This window comes from Anopheles merus, unplaced genomic scaffold, assembly GCF_017562075.2.
Source record: "Anopheles merus strain MAF unplaced genomic scaffold, AmerM5.1 LNR4000838, whole genome shotgun sequence".
Lineage (NCBI taxonomy): Eukaryota > Metazoa > Arthropoda > Insecta > Diptera > Culicidae > Anopheles > Anopheles merus.
In genome coordinates this window covers 1-20,916 of record NW_024428418.1, presented here as the reverse complement: position 1 = coordinate 20,916, position 20,916 = coordinate 1, and the positions used below count along the sequence as shown (strand labels likewise).

The 20,916-nt window shown below is 45.9% G+C and overlaps 2 protein-coding genes across 2 annotated transcripts; one reads left to right on the top strand and one right to left on the bottom strand.

The window, feature by feature from the left end:
* The first annotated feature begins 752 nt into the window (after nucleotides 1-752).
* LOC121603097 (retinal homeobox protein Rx-like) lies at nucleotides 753-7,935 on the top strand. The gene is made up of 4 exons (XM_041931821.1): nucleotides 753-1,287; nucleotides 1,348-2,177; nucleotides 7,076-7,281; nucleotides 7,352-7,935. The coding sequence occupies exons 2-4, from the start codon at nucleotides 1,499-1,501 to the stop codon at nucleotides 7,751-7,753; spliced, it is 1,287 nt and encodes a 428-aa protein (XP_041787755.1). The 5' UTR covers nucleotides 753-1,287; nucleotides 1,348-1,498; the 3' UTR covers nucleotides 7,754-7,935.
* Nucleotides 7,936-7,965: 30 nt separating this feature from the next.
* On the bottom strand, nucleotides 7,966-10,039 carry LOC121603098 (AP-3 complex subunit mu-2-like). The gene is made up of 9 exons (XM_041931822.1): nucleotides 9,941-10,039; nucleotides 9,799-9,881; nucleotides 9,638-9,725; nucleotides 9,242-9,567; nucleotides 9,006-9,165; nucleotides 8,640-8,940; nucleotides 8,410-8,561; nucleotides 8,296-8,342; nucleotides 7,966-8,212 (listed from the first exon to the last, which is right to left on the bottom strand). Exons 2-9 carry the CDS (start codon nucleotides 9,831-9,833, stop codon nucleotides 8,077-8,079), a joined length of 1,245 nt encoding a protein of 414 aa, XP_041787756.1. The 5' UTR covers nucleotides 9,834-9,881; nucleotides 9,941-10,039; the 3' UTR covers nucleotides 7,966-8,076.
* Nucleotides 10,040-20,916: the final 10,877 nt, after the last annotated feature.

Sequence of the window (20,916 nt, the reverse complement as noted above, 5' to 3'; positions counted from 1 at the left end):
TGCCTACGTTTGATTCCTTTATTTAGTTCCTATAGTCGTTTCAGTGTCATCTTGTTACAAGCAATTGTTATATTTTTACTGTTTACTAAATATTATAAGTGTAGTGGAGGGAATATTAAACTGACCATGGTCAGGGGAGAAAAAAGGAAAGATTTCACGGTTCAACTTAAAAATAACGAAATTAATCGTTCATATCATTGAAGGCACCAATTTCAAAATTTCTCGGCGTAATCTTAAAATTGAAAAGTTCGTAAGAAAAGCAAAATTACATTCCTTAACAATGTGCATTCAAAAAGCTTAGCTAGTTACTGTGAATATTAAAAAGAAACATAAACCAAGCAAATGTTAAATAACATAAAACTAAGCAAATGATCCCATTATAGCGTCCAATGGACGAGAAGTATGCACGTGCAGCAACTATTCCTGTTTAGGCTACAAATTCAAAGTAATTTCCATTTCGGTGTTGTCCTACTCTTCAGTCAAACTTCAAGTCAAAATAAATGAAATTAGATGTTCAAGCACAGCACAAAATGTGTAGGAATTTATTTGAAATTACGTTTATTTTCGCTTCCAAACGAACGGCTTAAACACACACACTTTGCAACTCGGTAGCGGTCGTAAGAACATAAATTTACACTACTTCATTTGAAACACAATGCTCGTAACTGTTATTGATCAGCGAGGATGTAAAAATTAAACACTTAATTGCTCGGTCTCCGTCCCCGGTCAATTTTCACTGCTGGTTACTAGTTGTGTTGCGTAGCTCCGCCCACTTTCTCACGAGGTCCAATCGCGTCGTGCACGATCGGTACAGTGAGTACAGAGCAGTTGCGTACATCTGCCATGGTTGACAGAAAATAAACCCTTTTTTGTTCTAGCAATCCGCCGAGGAATCCAAATTCTCTACAACACACACACACACACAACCGCCGCCGTGTACAAGATACGGTTTCTGGCACTGTGTGTAAGGGAGTTGCCGTTGTAAAAATAAATTACTAAACCGCGAGCACATTTGATTTTAATTATCGAAGGAGGCGGATTGAACCGAGCAGAGGAGCGAGCGATATTGTATGTTGGCGATCGGGAGAAGGATGATGTACCAGTACCAGAAACCGGAGAAGTGCAACAGCAGCAGCAGCAACAGCTACAGTAGATGCAGCAGCAGTGCATAATTAGTGCAACATGGGTTGTGAGTGGTGAAACGTTGAAAGATGTAAACCCTTCTCCTTCTTCTACGATCTGATTGCCCTGACAAAGCACCCGGCAGAAGAGGGAGCGACGCAGAGTGTGTGTGTGTGTGTGTGTAACAATTAAGAAATTAAATAATTAAATCATTAAATCATTAAGCGATGTTCTGAAGTGATTGCCAAAATACACCCAAGACGACGATGCCGAGTAATGCAAAGTGAAACGTGAAATGATCGTTTAGTGCAAACAAGATGCCGCCCACAGTGGAGCAAAGGAAGCGCAACGTACGAAATTAATTGTTAATGAAATCATGAATTGCTACGGTGGTGTGTCAGTGACGGGGACGAACTACGGTGACAGCACGGTGGCAGCGAGAGGGTCAAGCTGTATCCTGGAAAATGCTGCCGCAGTGGGTGCACAGACTGAACAGTATCATGATAATAAAGCTGCTAGCAGTGTGTGGTACAATGTGGTTCCACCGCCGACGGGTTGTCCTGTGCCCAACGATGCCTTACCATTGGGCGGCAGTGCGGCCAGTGACGGTGGCACGTCGGGAGTGATCGAACCAAGCTGTAGCAATGTATCTCCGTCCATCTCCTCCGACCCAAGTGGCCGCTATTATGACGAGGCTGGTGAGCTATCGATAACCACGGGACATCCTCATCATCATCATCATCATCATACTCAGCAGCATCATACGCATCATCATCAGTTTAGTAACAATCGATTGTTGATGGGTGAGCATCGATCGCCACTGATCTATGAAGGCAGCAATGTGGAGCTTGGATTCGGTGGCTTAAACATCGAAGGCGAGAGTGGCACGTCCGGTGCTGCTGCTACGAGTGTGGATAAGAAAGTGCGCCACGGTGGTGTGAAGGATCGGTTTTTGATGAGCAATCTGTTGCAGCTAAACAGCACATCCAGCACAGCGGACAGTTCGAGGACGATGATGCCGCCGGGATCACCGAGCTCACCGGTGGATAAAGATGGTAGGTGTTGGTGGAAGGATTTTATTTCTTTGAAAAGAAAGTGATATTCTTTTTTGATATTAAACAAGTTATTGATTATATCAGATCAGATCACAAAAATTCTGACTTTAGTTCCAATATCCAGAGGGATTTGTTTACATTGAGCGATGATCACTCTTGAATATTACAGTTCCAAGAAAGACACGACTACGACATCCTATACTAAAAGGTATCGCTCCAGAAGATTTACGGTCTTTAGTGATAGAACATCTGAGCCAAAGTCCTTGTATAAAACTAAGATTGATGCCTATTTCTTCTCTTTGGCGTAAACGTCCTACGCGGGGACTTGTCCCGGCCTATACACAACTTTCGAGACTTTATTCAGTACCACGCAGCCGGATAGGTATATTCCTTGCTACGGGGGGACGGTCCATTCAAGGCTTGAGCCCATGACGGGCATGTTATTGAGTCGTACGAGTTGACGACTGTACCACGGGATCGCCCTATTTAGATCCATTTAAAAGGGCGGCCTGATAGTATGATGGCTAGTGTGTTGGCAAGGCTCTTACAAGGTTAGAGGTAGTGTAAATTCCCGATTTTAGGCATATTTGCTGGTGTACAAGAATAGCAAGCGAAGGATCTTGATCCTAAACGGACATTTTAGAGAGGACCTAACACGATGTAGATTTTCCATTTACAGACATTAAAATATTGACAAAATACTTACATCGTTAGAGTATATTTGCTCTCTGAATGAGCACTATTTGAAGATTTGATAGGAGTGTTGGGATACGCTTGCTTTTAGTTACTGGGATTGATTAAATAAGTACATTCCCAGTCTTAAATCCCAGGTTAAATAAGACACTCTTTTTCGACGGCCAAGACCTCTCTGCTCGGATTACAGCTATTCCGTGCCGTGATATAGTGATCACTGGCATTTTAATAATTTCACGGTTATAAAGTCCTCGCACGATTTGACCATTGCTAGCGACGATTATAACAACTATTGCCTATTAAATTCCGCCTTCAAAAAAGATGTCGAGTGATAATAACGAGCAATAATTTACAACTTTGGTCCGTGATTACGAAAAACATGGCTGGGCACAACAAATTACTTTGAAAAGAAGAAGAAAACAGGCAACCAAATACCAAGCAACATGCGTCAAACATCTGGCACACTGGTAAGACGGGACGGGATAAGGAGATTTTACACGCCAGGCTGCTGCTGGCAGTGCTTGGCTTTTTGAAGATGTCAACTACTCACCGAGTAGGGAGGCGGGAACGACTACTAATTGTGGATGACATGTAAAATTTTCTAAAACCGAAGGCAAATCTGTTTCTCGAGTGACTGAGAGCTTCCCCATCCCAATTTCAAATATTCGATTGCAACGCGCGATCGGGAAAAACTGGCGCACACGGGCACTGAACAAGTTCCAAAAACCAATCAAATGCTGTTGCTGCACACACACATTTCCACGACCGTGGCGAACGAAGGCACACCGAATGAGTCAAATTTAAACCTTCTTTATTACCTTTTCTCGGAAGAAATTTTCCCGAAAAAGGGAAGCGTCGTAGGTTTGCGTCGTAATTATGTTTCAAACGAAGCAAACGAAGGGCCGTTTTACCTTTGCTTTGGCCACCGGAGTGAGCAACCACTGGCCAGACGTGACGATAGGGAAAATGGTTTATGGAATTTGCTTTGTTTTTCCCTATATTTTGATAGCCAAATTCAACAGTACTTCTGGTGGCTCCTTTTACCCTTTTTACATCCCATAACCCATATGAAAAACGGTAAAAAGCGATGAAAAACGCCCCAAAAAGACAGAGGGTGAAAAAATTTATCTATTCCTTTGAAATGGATACCCCTACCATCACCCCAAAACCGATCGACCCCGGATGATGATGATGATCGTGTCGCCGTCGCCGCCGGCTCGCCCGGTGGCAACAGAGTCGATCCCTCCTCCGTTCGCAGGGAGATGAAACGCAGGGAAGCAAAACAAGCGGGAAAACAGCAGCAGATGAGGACATTTCAACAGGCTTCCGTCGTAATTGGGATTGATTGTTCCAAAAATAATTCAACCATAGTATCTGTAGCTACTCAGCCACAGCCACAGGTTCTGTCGGGCTAGCGTGACGATGTCGGGTTTGGTTAGGCGAGAGGATATGCCCGCGGATGCTGCAGCGCTTGTGCAGCGCCGGTGTGTGTGTGTGGTTGTTTGTGAAGGAGAAAAGCGGGAGGGAAAAACATAAAAACACACACACCCAACTCAACACGGCGAGCGAGAGACATGAAATATTGCATTATTTTTAATAGCCAGTATAATTGTTATGAAAGGTAATTGTAAATCAAAACAGCGATTTTTCGTTGACAAATTAACTGTTGCACAACAACGTTGCAGAGTGGACAGAGAAATACAAAGTTTCATTTAGGAATTAAAGTAAAATTGCTTATTTAATGTACGATCAACCGATCATGCAGTTTTGCTTGATTTAAATCACAAAAAGAGCTCACATGAGGTAGCTCCAGCTTAGCCAAATACGTTAACAGGTGCAAGGGAAACAACTCTTCTACCTACTTTTACGACATGTTTTCAGTTTTTAAAACCATTCCCCGATCGTTCCACATCGTCTCTGTCAAAACGGTGAGAATAACCAGCAGCACGACAACGATCACATCGGCGGCGCGCATGTGGTAGCAATGATTTGCAATCGTTGGAGATCGCGATCGCGCCCGTCTATCTTCCAGCGAGACAATTTTCTCCACCACCCGACACTGGTAGGAGGTCCCGTACAGAGAGGAGGAGGAGCACGGAAACAGCTCCGTACAGTTGTTCAGTTTATTGAAGAGAAGAAAAAACCCGCACACGTTGAGCAACATTTCCGGCGTACACACAACACAACGCAAAGCATGTAAGCAAGTACGCCGTTTTTCGTTTTTTACGCTCTTCTTGTGCGTTAGAAAGGATTGAGTTGTCTGTGCGTGTGTGTTTGTTCGGATGCAAAAGATATCGTAGAAAAGGAGAAGATCGATGTCTAGTGACACTGGAAGAACACACGCGCGATCGCTCACAATAGGAATAGGAAGATCACGCGCGAAAAGGCGGAAGTGAAGACATGCTCTCGTGTCGTGTCGCTACGCAAACGGCAGTTGTTGCTAGTAATCATCTCATCTGATTACCTCGAGAGAAAGAGGAAAAAAGTGAAGCAGTACAATTACAATTAGGGTGGTAAAAAATGAGCTACACAACAATTGGTTCCGCTTTTCCCTATTCCCTATTAACATTCCATTCGATGGGGTTTATATGTTTCCTTAAGGACAGCTGTTGACAGATGTTGTTATTTGTTGTTGCTGGAGAGGGATTAGAAAGTCAGTCTTTCCCTTCAACACTTTGGGGCATTGCACGATCGATTTTTCCCACTTCAATGGGAAATTTGCGAATCCTGTTGCGTCCTCGTAATGGTTTCCAGTTGGAGCGTACGTACTTCCCATTCATAACCATTCATCACTGAGGATCGGCTCGGCTGCGGTCCGCTCATCTGGCGAGATCTCTGTTAAACCCCCCTCTATCGTGGGATGAAAATCGTTTGAAGCGAACCGCGCAAAACCTCCTGAAGCAAGTGTGCCCTTCTAATGATGGCGCAACATGGGCTTTTGCCTGGCCCCATCACAAGGAAGGAAGAATATAGATCTTCCGGCACACCGAAGGCGCGGCAAACGCCATAAAGAAACGATCCAGTGTGTGTGTGTGTGTTTTTTTGTTGTTGCCGTGGCTGTTTGGTTGAAGGGCGGAGGACCGTTGTTACGGTTTAGTGAGTTGTAAAATGATCTGATTTGTTGGCATTAAGTCATGTGTATCGCTTTCAAGCTGTCTTCTCCCGCGTTTGGGACGATTTCCATTGCAGAAGAGTCGGTCGTCCGTCTGTCAGTCACTCCCGTCATCTTCAAAGCCTTTCTTCTCCCTTCGCGTACCTTACTGACTCATGCTCACTTTAACGAGGTTACTTTCAAGTGCAAGTGTAGTGGGGGTTAGAGGAAAAAAAAACGGGCGAGATGGTAAATTATTTAATTGGAGCGTCTTTTGGACGGTTCCCTAGGGGAAGTGGATTAGTTTTTTGTGTGTGCGGTAACTCACAGCGTAGATTATTTTTAACCGTGAACGGTGTGTTAATGTGTTAAACGGTTTTTAAAAGGGTTTTGCTAGAAACTGTTGCATTAGTTGAGGTGGTAAGAATACAATTTTGGTTAAATTGTATCTCTAAAAACGATCATTCCTGTGAAGTGGATTGCCAATGTAAGCCCTTTGATGATTGCTGTTGTCAACAAATTAAAACGATAATTTTTTACCTTCGAACAAACACCCAGAAGCAACTCATAAATCATACGAAAAGGGCTGGTAAAAGAGAGGCAAAGATCGCGCCGCATAGTTCGGTTGAAGCGGATTATGTTTGTTTATCATGTTATGCACGTGGTTCTAATCTTCCAATCCCTCCGGTTGGTCTCGCTCCTTCATCCCGTCAATCATTATGCTGCACGTTGGGTTTGTGTTGTGACACATAAAGTGTGCCACAGCCCGTTTGGGACCCCGTGGGTTGGTTATTATGGTTTTCCTTTTTTTGCTGTTGATCTTCTGCTGAAAGAGCAAAGAAAGCGTGGATGTACGGAGGCAGGATTGGTGGGGAAGAGTGGTGGTTGGCTTCTCCGGGGGTGTGAATTAACGACCAACAACCGGGGCAACCAGCACGATGGTGTGGTGGTTAATTGTGCATGGTAGGTAAATTAAATTAGCGCAAAACATTAATCGTCCGTGTCTCGTGTCGGATCTGGTGCTGTGGATTAAGTGATAATTATTAACCAGTACGTTAGTATTAAGAGGAGAAGTGTTAAACCATTCTCTTTTTCTGATCTCTCTCCCAATTAGATCTGGAAGACAGTCCAACACACAAGACCGACCTGTCGATGAGGACAAAGTCGTGCACGCTGAAAAAGCCTCGACGCAATCGGACCACCTTCACCACCAACCAGCTCACGGCGTTGGAGAAAATTTTCGAAAAAACTCACTACCCGGACGCGTTCGTGCGGGAGGAGCTGGCGAACAAGGTCGGGCTTAGTGAGGCTCGCGTACAGGTACAGAGGCTGGCTCGCGTACGTTTATAACTGTGTATGTGTATTTATGTACATGCCATATGCTTCACAGGTTTGGTTCCAGAACCGGAGGGCAAAGTTTCGTCGCAATGAGCGTAGCGCACAGTCATCGGGCGGTGGCAGTAGTGCTAGCAAGGGAGAAGATTTCTTCCATCCTGGCGCAATACCGCCTTCAGCGACAAGCGGTGGACTTGCTGGGTTTGCGGGGGTTGTAGACAAACCGGACAGTGGCCCATACTCGCTGTCCTTTTCTACGCTTAGTTCCATCTTTTCGCCGGTCGTTTCACAGCTGCAGCACCATCATGCACATCACCATCCCGCGCCGGGTAGTGTTCGTGCTGGTGGACAGTTCTATACGGCCTACAAACCCCAGCACGATGAGGCAGCAAACTTCTGCAGCCAGTCGTACCAGTTTCCGAGCTTAAAATATTTAAACAATTTGCAACAAACCTAACCCATGCACAGTGAAAACAACTTAACACGAGCACAGCACAGTCTTGCTGAGTCGCCAGAAACGTCCAGAGTGTAGATTTGCTTAGATTTAAACACCTTTAACCTTATGTTACCGATTAGGGGAAAAAACGGAGGGGGAAAAAAGCTAACACCATTTTCTTTCTCTACTTCACATTGAGTAAATAAAGAATACGAAAAAAAAACGATAATTAATTAACGGTACGAACCTGAACGTGTTTGTTACATATTTCCATTTTCATTGTTCGTCTGCTCTTGCATATATGTTTTAGTGTTCGCTTACAGCAAATAACGTTTCGAGGGCTCTTACATACGTATTTGGAACTTGCCTGCCTTTGTCACGTACTTTACACCCTTGAAGGGTTTGTACTTTTCGCCGTACATGTCCAGCCGGTTCACTTTCAGCCCCGAAACGGCCAACTGCGAGATGGTGAAGTGTACTCTGGAAGGTGGGAAGAGAGAGAGAGAGAGAGACGATTAGTTTACTGAACGCTAGGAAGGCATACGTCTCTTGATTTGTCATACCTGTCGATCGTCGTTTCAAGCGTCGAGTTGGTGGCAGCAACAGAAACCTGTGGGGAATGTTCGTGTGGAGTTAAATCAACCAATTACATGTTTAGTGCAACTTAAGTGACTTACCGTGCCGCGTATGTTGGGCAGTTTGGCCGCATCGATCCGTCCAATGTCCCAGTGCAGTACTTTGTTCACCGTGTCGTACGTGTACTTGCCCTGGTTCACCACCAACGAACAGTTTGTGACCGCTTTGGGCATGCAAATGTCCAGCTTAACACCTGAAGGATAAGAAACAAAACAGATCAGCCCTAATTCCTCATTATCATCCCGTCGCCACTGTCGCCTGTGTCGCCTACCCTCAACCGTGCGACCCATTGTCGTCTTTGGACCGACGGTAATGTCTAATCGGGACTGTTCTCCCGAACGCAGCACCAGATTGTGCCGCACGTAGATCGGAATGGCTACGATACTCTGAGACCCGACATGGTACGACATCAGCCGGAAGTTACCGTCGGGTGGAATGAAGGAAAGAATACGTTCCGATTCCCAGCGCTTGAAGCGGACGCACGGATGGAACGAAACGTCGTCGAAGAGACGCGGATTCATGAACGAAAGAGACAAATCCGGCATACCGCTGAGTTTAATGCAGCAATCGATCTGGAAAAGGTAAGTGCCATGAATGGGGCTGCAATCGGATTGATGCCAGTGTACCGGACACTTACATAGCCTTGTATCTCAGCAAAGATCGTTTGTCCGTTCTTGTCGATGATGGCATCAACCTCTTCGACAACATCAAAGTATGCTTCGTTGTTGGTGTACTTCACGCCCGTGCGTCTCCATGGTATCGCGGACAGCTGTCCCGACGGAAGTGTACCGCTGATACTGCGAATGAAAGAAATTGCGTGCGTGGGAAAGAAACATTAACGCGACAGTGGGCCACACACACATAACAAATTACTTGGATTTTCCCGTGACCGAATTGGCGATGGTGCGCAGAATGTTCGGTGGTTTTATAAGCTCCTTCAGTATGTTGCACTCGGTCGCGAGCGGGAACCCGTTGTCCAGCATTTCGTCCAACAGCTCGTACACGATCACGTAGTTTTCCTTTATTACATTCTCATTGCACTCGGAAAAATAGTCCTCAAACGTGTCCACCACACGGTGCAGAAACTCGATCACGAAAAGTGGCGGAAACTCCTGCTTGCAGGCGGCCACCAGCGAGATTCCGTTACGCTGAATCGATACGAGGTAGTGGTGAGGCGTGGACAGCACTGGTGGTACGTTCTGGAAAGTAAGCAAACAAGATAAAGTTGCTGCTGGCCAAGCAGTCATGGGATCGTTCCCTGTTACGTACGTTGGCCGATTCACGGTGAACATCGAGAAAGTAGGACACGCAGGTGCGCGATACAACACTGCGCCAATGTTTCTCTAAAAATACATCCCTGTAAAAGGTGAGTCGGTTGGGGATTAGTTTCAACTCGGTTTTGGGGTACAAACGAACGATCGATCTATTACCCGCTGCTGTTGACTATGAACAAGCTGTGTATCATTTTAGTGGAACCGGTCACGGACAGCTGCTGCTGTGTTCCGCCTCTGATCTGCAACAAAAAAGAACACGGATTGAAAAAACACGACTCCCAACACGCCGCGTTCTTACTTTTAAAACGGGCACGAGTAAGCGAAATATTTGTTTTATTTAAAATATTCGATTAAATTAGCTGCAGTCGAAGCGATGACGAATACAAACAGCAGATTTTTGATAAATTTGTTTACGTTCGATACAGCTGTCAAACGCGGCGACCTTTGGACACCTGTCGCTCGACGAGACAAAACGTTTGACGTTTGGTAAAAAAAAGGAATTTAAATTCGACCAGTTTTGTTCGAGGTAACGGTTATATTTTCTTCACTGAAGAGATTTAGTGTAAATTATCGTAGAAGAGAACGAAAATTAAGATTAAATTTATATTTTAGATGTTAAAAAGTCACTTATTGGTAGTTTTGTAGTGTTTGAAATTAAGCTGATTGCTATAAATCAGGAATATGTCTCACTTGAAGTGTTTATACCAGTTTCATTCAAACAGCAGAAACAAAATTATGATGGTGATGGAAGAATGCAAAGAGCAAATTATTTTAATGCCATTTTTAATTATCAACAGTATCTCGTATCTATTTTAGACAAAGCGATGAAGTACTTTGCTGATCGATAACTGCTAATGGATAAGTTTCTAGAGCGCAGTTTGATCTATTCAAACGATTTGAACTTTATTTGAAAACTCGCCAAATAAGGGCCCATCTAGGGACTGGTATTGTGATAAACCAATGCCAAACTTTACTTTCAACACAAAGTTCTTATTAGGTTTTTGTTTTCAAAAGTTCTCAAAGTTGTTATCAATTTCTACCAAAAATCAAATGGTTCAAACTGAGCTTCACACAATTTCCTGCCCTTGAGTCACTTTATCAATGGGTTTCACTTTTACTACATTAAAGTGTCTTCTGGATCAGATGGCATTCATGCTAAAATATGTGTCAAGTCGTGAGAAGCAAATTTAACACTTTCACTTGTCTGCACGAGATGGCTCATCACAGTCAGGCGTGTCGCTCAATCAACCAATCCAGGAAGTGTTTATGTGTGAACGCAATGATCGCAGAATGGCAAAATCTTGGTTTCACATTACATCAGTTTCTTGAGACTGAAATGAGGCTTCGCGTGTATTTTGTACCTTGTAACGAATGGATAAATTCACCTTCAAACCACCATTTACAGCGGTGTAAAGTGAGTCATATTTTAAAATTCATTCTTCAGCAGTTTAGTAGGTAGTCGCTAATTCTGTCTAACAGATTTGTTCGCTGTTTAGATTTCAAACGAAAGCTGATAAAACACAGACACGCACCGCATGGCACGCGGTTTGTCGCTTACCGACGAAACTACGTTGAAATCGTCACACAAGTCACCAGTAATAGTATCCGCACTATCCACGGAACCGGTACCAAAGCTAACTTTAATGAGAACCGACGACCAAGATCCGTACCGTTGTTTGCTCGAGAGGTCACGGTCATGATCAAACGAGGAACTCTCGAACTTTCAACGCAATCTCATCCACGTGTGTGTGTGTAGGTGCGTGTGTGTATCATTATTGAAGGAAGGCGTGTTACCGTTCGTCGTCCGTGTGTTTATCCACCTGTGTAAGATCGTTCCGATGGGAGGAATCTGCAGACCCGTGACGATTAGCGAGATCCGTGAGTTCACTCTTGAGACGACCTTTTGTTGACTCCGTCAGATCGGTATGGAGCCGCAGGGGTAGAACGCGGAACGGTGTACTGTGTAGCCAAAGTACCTAGACAAGGATCCTCTTTAATTGGACATCTTCCGCCAACGAATGCCAATGTGGGAGAAGTGGTAAGAGTTTTGGGGCGGACAGCGATGGAACGACCAGAACCGAACCAAAACTGGTGGTGGTGGTGCTGCGAGCTGTATGGAGTGATGAAGCTTTGTCAACAATGTTGTCATTCAACTGAATTGCTAAACGATCGCTGGGAGATTGGGCTGGGAAAGGGAGAAGACCAGAAGGAGTTGAACAAGAAAAGACGCACGCGATGGCGTAAAGATGTTTGATTATGTATTCCAGCAGCAGCAGCAGCAGTAAGATATCATATTGATTTCCTGCCCGATTCTTGGCGCACTTTTGGGCATGATTTCGTGTGTGTGTGTGTGTGTGTGTGTGTGTGGTTAGCTTTTTTGTAGCTTAGCTCCACACATTTCATAATGGGTATAATATCTCTAATGAGGAGTTTAGAGGAATCGCTGTACATTAAGTGCTAAGTGTACATCATCTCACTGCCACGCGACATCAAGGGAGTGGTAGAGGACGAGGTTGCTTTTTTACGTAATTATCAACTATCAAAGAGCGTTGGAGAGCGTTTGTAAACCTGCCCGGCCGGTGTGATGATTGATTCCAATCCTAAAGGTGTAACTAGACAGGTCATTTCCATACAACGCTTGGCCGTAGAGAATGGCTTTTTGTATACATTACATCGTCTCTCGTTCCCTCTCTCTCTCTCTCCTTTGCATTGAAATGTAAGTGTGTCTCTTGTTGTAGGGCTAAGTACCGATCGATCGATCGTAGTAGAGGTAGTAGTAGTCCCCAAGATCGAGCTAATTATGGTTCAAGTAAAACAGGAACTTGCACCTACCAGCCGGTTGAAGGGCTACAGCCCGCGGCAGGATGCCAAGTGTGTGTGTGTGTCAGTTGTTTGGTGAACAATGCTCCAAACCGACCACCGATTGCGCCACCGAGACGAGGATCGTTTGAATTCTAGCTTACAAACACACACCCACACACACGACCGCACGCAATGTGACGTCAGTATAAGGGGGCGCCCACTACACCATAATCATATAGCACACAGCCCTGTGTGGTGAGGTAAGCCAGGGCCCGCGTGCCATCGTTTGGTATTTTGGCCCTATCGAAAGTAAGTAACGAACGCAGGGCAAAGTCACGCGGAAGGTGAACCGTTTAGCCAACCGAAGGGTGTGATTGCGACGCCATATGCGACACGTAAGCCCGATAGAAAGCAAGGCGATCCTTAGAACGCGATTACAAAACACACGACACAGCGGGTTAGGCAAAATTACATCGAAGGCAAGTAGGATTATCGTTAATCGTTTTGGCTATTAGACTTCCTCATAGTAAGTTCCGGCTTACTCACTCACGCACGCCAAACCGCGCGGTGAAATCAATCCCTGGCGATATCCTTCCCATTGCGCAAAAGGGTCGTGTCGCGTCATAACGCACGATCAATACAGAGATCTTACGTAAATAAAACATCCAACAAATGCTCAAGGACGCACCACAAACCGTCGCCACAATTCGCATCTTTTGAGCGATCGGTAGCTCGTTCGGGCAGGCTTTTCCGAATGATAGTAAAGGTCACTGGCTGGCCCCTCCGATGGCGCAAGAAACGATGCGTAGCCAATTTTAAATTTTCGATTCCGATGATTTGCCAGCCCGGGCCGCCTAGCCGCGCCACCGCGTTGTGGAAGGATACACAAAAGGTCAGTATTTAAAGTGAGCGATAAAAAAGAGGGTTAATAGAAGATCTTCGCTAACCTCAATGCGGGTATACCGATGGAACACTCTAAACGCTGATAGTGTGCCGTCCGGAAAGGGGTTGATCACAGCTACATCAGGGCCGTTAATGAGTGATGTGATTAGGCGTGCGTTCGCAAGGACATTTGTGTGTGTGTGTGTGTGTATGCAGATGCCATGGAGGCACATTTAAGCACCACTGCCGGTATTGATGTGACAGGTACGGCGAGCGCGCAGTACTTAACGACGCACGGACTACTTTGATGATACTAAGCGATGGTGGGAAAGATGGCTCTTTGTGTTTCGATTGTTTGGAAGGTGTTCGTTGTATTGTATTTTGAAGCTCGTAAAATTAGACAGCAATTAAAAAACGATCACTACACTTGCACCTTACGTGACTAATCACAGCAACTAGCTTCAACAAAATCAAGTGCTCCAGAAGAAATGTGTGCAACCATCTTACCCAAATACACACACACGGACACACCAAACACGTGGTGACAGGCTGCATTAGCCCGACCACGTGGAGGCTGGCCGCGCGGTTCGAGTGAAACGAACGTAGCGGTTTTTAGAAAGTAAAACAATGAAATGCAATGCCCGACAGCCACCCCACTCTACCGAAAGTCTCTTTAGTAAGGGTAGGTATGTTATACCTGGCTTGGTGGGTGGGGCGGAGAGTGAACCTATCGATATCACTTATTATTTTTCATTTATACGATTACGTACGTGCAGTAGGGTTGGCGGTTGGCAATGCCGCCGTGTTTAGATGTGTTTAGCAAAGTGCGCGCTACGCACGGCTTTATTTTCCTTCATTTTTGTCTTTTCCATTTTTTCCACATGAGATTATGTGATTGTGTACGGTTCGGCACGCTTTGGCGATCGTTCGCTGGTGATATAGCGAGGCGATGTTACAGCTCTCGTTGTGCCATTCCTCCCAATATGTGCAACATAAACGATGGATTTAGGGGAACCTTCTTCTCTCTTGGAGGCGCTCTCGGAAGTGTATGAAGTGGAGTGTGTGTGTGTGTGTGTGTGTTTGTTCACCCGATCGGAACAGGGGTGTATGTGTGGGTATGCAAAGGACGGATCCCACCAAGACTCCGAAGGATGGAGGAAATCTCGTGCGAAACGCCACAACGCGATCGTTACGACGGAGCCCTCGCCGTTATGTGATGCAGTGATTTTCGGTGGATTATTATTATTATTATAAATCTCCTACCTTCTCCTTTAATCAGGGAGAGGGGCAAGAGAGGTAGTTTTGGGGTTTGTTCTCCCCCCCCCCCACTCTCGGCGTCTTTCACTCCGTGGTCTTTCTTTCCGGTTCAATCAACACACCCCGTGTTACCGCGATGCTGCTGCTGCTGCTGTTGCGAATAACGTTTCGGGGGGGGGGGGGGGGGGGGGGGGGGGGAAGGATGGGGAGTTTGTGAACGGACTGACCAAAAAATATAACCCAAAGAAAAAAAAATGACAAACAATCAAGCCACGGCACGTTTTTGGGCGTCTTTCGAAACGGTTTTTGGCCAGATTGATAGTATCGCGCATATAGCGCGTAACAGCTGTTTTAACGCTTATGCTTCCAGCTGCCTCTGCAATCCTATTTTCCGCACACAAACACCCTTGCCTCTTGTTATCATAGCAAAAATTAAAAAAAAAATGGTTTCGGTGGGAAATTTTGTAAATTAAAATGCGAATTTTCTCTACCTCATTTCATTTTGCTGGCGAGAAAGAGGACGGCGCTGAGCCAAAAAAGCATTGGATTAGCTGCTGATATGATACTGCTGATTGTGGTCATTTTTCTCTGCTGTGGAAGTTTCACTTTTTCTTCTCTCTTTCTGTGCCACTTTGTGCCGGCAACCTTTAGGGTTGCATTGGGAGTGAAGCTCACACCCTTCCCTTCCAACGGTTTCCTTTGGTATCATTGCATTGCATGAGAAAAGTTCCAGATGTTTTTGGTTGCACGTTCGATTTCCTTCGAAACTAAATTCACACACACACACACACACACACACACACACACACACACACACACACACACACACACATACAAAAAAACGGTCTGCACTGACCTTTTCAACTCGTAAAAATGCACATTCTTAAAACCGGACCGGAACCGTTGCGCATCCGAGTCGCGTATCTTGCTGGCGGCTGGCGCGTACCGGCTGGGCCACCGTTTTGCTGGTTGCGCACAATTCGGACACGTGCGTGCGTAATGGATTCAGTGGGGGTTTCAAGGGTTTAACCTTGCGCCACTAAGACCAAATGCTGCATGCATTCACACACATGCACGAATTGTACGAAATTCGTGTGCAGCGCGCGTGCGCTGTGCGCAAAATAGAAAGACAAAGGGGGAGAGTGAGCGAGAGTGAGAGGGGAGAGGGTATTGCTATGGTGATGATATGCGTTTCAATCAAACGCACACGACGCATCGAGGGTGGCCTAAGCAGGCTGCTCGTCAGTTTGGCGCTCCCTCGTCTGTTTTATTGAGCAGCAGGTGCTACAAACATAAACATCCATAACGGCTAAAATAAAACAATAAAAAAAGGCAGAACAGATATTAGTATGTTGGTGTACTGGTAGAACACATTTGCACATGTGTGTCATGGTGTGCACGTGCTGCTTGTTCGATCGTCCGTTAACGGTCCCTGCGGAGTCACGTGTTCGATTCGATCGGTTTGTATCCTTGTGCGTATTGGGGGGTTCAGCGTTCGCATTAGCTTCCGAACAATTGCATAACGGTGTTTGGAAGCTTTTTCGAACGCGTCCCGTTGTACGCGTCGTCGTGCAGTTTGATTCGCCCATGCACACACACTCAGAATGCATTTCCAAGGTTATAACGAAAAGAAGCAAACAATAATTCTGTCCGACTAAGCACCACTCTTGACAGGGCCATCCGTCGTCCGGCCATGGAGTTTGCGGGCACGGCGGGCCCTCTCCCACTGTCCCACACCCACAGAGTGTCAGTGTTAGTAAAATAAAATAATAATAAAGTAGCGGAAAACATTGTCACTGGCTGCTGACGTTCAGTTAAATTGTGCCACAGTTTTTGTGTGCCCTCACTTGAGCGGTGTCTCGTTAACAGGGGAGTTACGGCTCGAATTCGTACTTCAACCGTGCGTTGTGATGTGTCATCTTTCTTCGGATCGGCTGCTATGATTTTGGAGGGTATTGTTACCATGCTTGGGGGGTAGATTGCGGTGTGGGTCTCGCGGCACCAAACACTGCCGCACACTTGACCTCGGGCAGATCCGTCCCGGGAGTGCGATCGTACAGTTATGCAAATGCAGAATCGAGCACACTCGGGCAAGTTCATGTAATATTTGGAGATGGATATAGTAGACAGTTGGACACTTGGACAGTAAATACAGACATTAGAAACAGTTAATAGTAGAAAAAATGATTCGAAAAATGTGCTGTCTAGCATCCTGTTCGTACCGGTGTACTGATCATATCCAAACACTTTCATAATTTCGAGTACGAGCGTAAAGTAGATGGCGTAATATCGAGGAAATAAACCTCCAAGGTCATCTAGAAATAGCTCATTTGTATCTCAGTGGTACACTATTAGGATGATGGTATCTTTTTAATGTCTACAGATTGTTTGGGCTAGCGTCTCACAATGACATGTCAAAATATTTAGTTTTGATTTCCTCTATTAAACCTGTCTAGCAACAGAAACAAGCACTACCTACAGTTCCACCATATGGCAAAGCATTTTGACATCTAGTATCTAAGTGGCCATCTCAGTACACAGACTGTGGACAGGCGCAAGATGAGTAAAGCAAGCTATTCCACCATCTCCAAAAGCACCCCAAAAGCTCGCACGATCGGATCGATCGGACAATAGTCGCCTGGAGCATTCGCGTGCTCTTTTTCTCTCTCGTCCTGATTGGGGATCAACCACTACTACTAAGCCGCTGAACTGGAGAAAGGGAACGAATAAGAGCAACATCGTCGTCGTCACTGTCGTAGTATTAGCACACATACACACCGTTACGTTCATCGCAACCTGCCTCCCGGGGAGGGAAGTACGTAGACACGTTACGTGCGTTACGTTACACCATCCAAGCAAGCCGCCTTAGCAACGGGCGGTTCAGCTCAGCGGCAGCGTGGTCATTCCGATTGCAGTCTTCGGGCGTGCAGGTTGTGTGCATCCGGTTCGCTCCTTGTTCCTGCCGCTCGCTTGTTGTTTGTGGCAGCTTTCCACCGCCCATCCTCCCGTCGCTACAGTGCGCTGCGGGTGTTGTGATCGAGCTTGTTCGCAGGGGAACACTATTGGTACGATATACGAGTTGTGATTTCGGGGGTAGCGATATCAAAAAGGAAAGTGTAACAAAAGTGAAAAGTGTGTGATAAAGTCCGTACTTTTTAGGGGAGTTATTGAATTGTGCGCGTGCGTGTGGTGTGTGTGGGTGTGGGCGAGAGGTAGGAAATGGATGACAATTTCCACAGCATCGATCGTGTCGCGTAGAGTTTGATGGGCGAGCGAAGTGCACACGAAACGGAAAAACGCAACACAGAGTGACCAAATATTGAAGTGCTAAGCGAAAGTGATTACAGCACTCATCTTCGCATTGTAACAAGAGTGTGTGTGTGTGTGTCTTGTGTGTATATTTGTTTGCGGCAAGTGTGATAATATTCGAGTTTATTTTCCTCCTTCTTCTTCCGGTTCACAACCATCTTTCAACAATCCGCGTGTGTGTGTATGTGTTTACTCTTAAAGCGCGCCGCCTGGTGTGTAACATACAATCTCTTCCAATTGAATGCTTTTGCCTGGTTAAGACGCGCTGCAAAGAGAAAACGTAACCCGTGGCAACGGAAAGTGGCCAATCGGGGCCGCCAGTTTTGTGTTAATCAAAGGAGGCACAATATACTCCCGGTGCAGCAACAAAACAGCTCGACAATGAAGCGCAACAGGAGCTGGTCCGGATGGAGCATCAGCGTGGTGTGCTGCTGGTAGCTCTTCTGCATTGTAGCGCCACCGGTGGGCAGGAGGCGAACGGGTCGCTTGCGCAGCCGGAAGGAACCAACCAAAGCATCAACTTCTCGTTCGATCGGTTGATACTGCTCGAGGAAAGAAAAGCTGACCGTGTTCGACATCAAACGCATCGCCAGCGGGGAGCACGCTGCGGCCCCGTCTTAGCGGCACGTGCGGCGACACAGATGACGCAGTATCTGCTGGGCCTGCAGGAGGAGAAGCTTTGGGCGCTAAAGAGTGAGTTGAATGAATTTCCCTTAAAACTGTCGTTTGTTTTGAAGTGCCAAACCGTTCCGTTCCACTCAGTCAACATTACACTTGTAGCGCGTGGACCTACAACTGTATTTCCTGCGGACAAGCAGGAAAAAGGTCGTAAAAGACAAATAGCAAATAGACTCCGTTTGTTTCAACCTTTTTCCCCCCTCTCTCTCTTCTCTCTCTCTCTTAATGGATAGTTCCAGCTCAGTTAGTATGACTTAATTTTTTGCACCCGTCTGTGTCTGTGGGTCAGGAAAAGCTACGGCCTTCCTGACCAGAAACATCCTTCCCCGGGACCAATTGTAACGCGTGTAATGACGCGCATCAAACTACTGTTTCCACCCAATGCCGCCCTTTTTTCTGCTGCTGCTGCTGGTGGTGTGTCCGTTGCTGTTGTGCGAAATGTTTGTTATGCGGTGGTGTGATTTTCTTCACATGCCACCCATGCCATTTCTTCACCCTCACTCGGCCCCACGGCCCTGTGTGCACTTTTAGTCACTGCGCCGTTGCGTTGCTGCCTCTGCTGCCGCTTGGGGGTGAGCTGAGCCGTTTAGTGGCATAATGTCATAATGACGGCATTGGCAGGCGGCTCTTCCCCTCCCCCCTCCCTTCCGTTTGATGTAGAAACAAATCGACCAACAACAGCAACAAGCCGAAAAGAAACCTTCCCATCCCTTCCTTCGCTTTCAATCCGCTGCGAGGGAAAAAAGCAATTCAGGCCATGGTGAGGATCAATCGATCGTCTTTCTTTCTTTCTTTCTTTTCGCGTTCCTTTCGTGTTGTTGGGGGGATTTTTTTTCACACCACATCAAAGAAAAACGAAATGAAATGTCTTGATATCCACACATGGACAGACACGCTTTAGCCCACCCACACCACTGTAGGGAGGTGGGTGGTGCATGGAGCGGCATAGCGATCACGGGGATGGGTATGGGAAGGGAAGGGAGGGGAAGGGGGAGGGATAGTGCAACAGATGGCGTGTCGGGTGGCCCCCAATGATGGCGAAAGCTTACATATTTCGTGCACAAACCTAACACTTTTCAATCGGCCTTTGCCGGAGGAGGGGGGACGGGTGGGGGGTTGTGTGTGTGGGGTTTTCCTTTTGCTTTTCCTTGGTTTGGTTGCTTGTTGTGGCTGCTTATGCATTGGACTGTGTGATTCTGTGGAGGAAGGTGTTTTTTGTCTGTTTGCTGATGATATGATGGCTCCCTTGGGCTGTGGGTCGAGCAGTTGATTGCGATTTAGGTGATTAGGGTCGGAATGGGATTGATCTTTTTTTCGTGTGATGTGCCACAAAAAAAACACACCACTATCATGGCTTTAAGATCTCTCAGGGGGGGGTTTTTCATTAAGATCGTTTTGTCATTTCACAACGATCGGTATCGGTATCGGTGATCTTGAGCCACTTGTCAAGAAATTAATTGGCACTACTATAATTTACCTTTTTTTGTGTGTCTTAGAAAGGAAAAATCGTACAAAACTGATTACTCATCACTGAACGTCCTCAAGATCGTCGATCGTAATAGTGTCGTTTTTTTGTTGCCGTTTGTTATTGTTAGTGAGAACTGAGTAGAAAACTGCAGCTTACCGAACAAACAACAAACCTCCCTTGTCCAGCCACGTTCAGGCGCAGCTTAGCTAAGCTAAGCCATTCCCCGGCCAAATGCACACGTGTTTGTGCTCCGGGCGCGCTGTTTGTTGGGCCATTAGTGTGATATGCAGCAAACCCCTTACAACGGCTGAACTGTGGTCGTACCAACGGTGGATAAAGTGGTTGTAATGCAATAAAGCAGCGATCTGTTGGGGCGTCTATCTCTTTCTCTCTGGGCAAATACTCGTTTCTGGCGTAGTGCCGGTATTTGTTCCGCGGGCCACTATATTCAACTTGTAGGGAATAATATCCTCTTCGATGCTCTCCTCACGTGAGTGGCGCAATTTTTGCATTGAAAATCACAAATCGAACCTAAAACACTGCGCCGTGTAGGTCATACAGAGCGAGGTGATTATTATAATAATTGATTAGAGTTTTCTGTCAAGGTTTTGGTTTGTGTGTGGCGTACACAAAAGCAGGTTTGGTTTCGCGCTTTCGAGATGATGTGAGCAGCGATCACGTACGAAGATTCCCACGAGCATCAAAACGTTTGATTTTCATCATAATTCATCGCGTATCAGCGATAAGCTAATAGCAACCAATTGGATGCTGCAATTTGCCTTGATAGTATTGATTTGTCTTTATTAGCAAACTGAATACTCATTCATTTCTTTTAAGGTTGATTTTATTGTTTATCTCGTATCTGAGACAATCGGTGC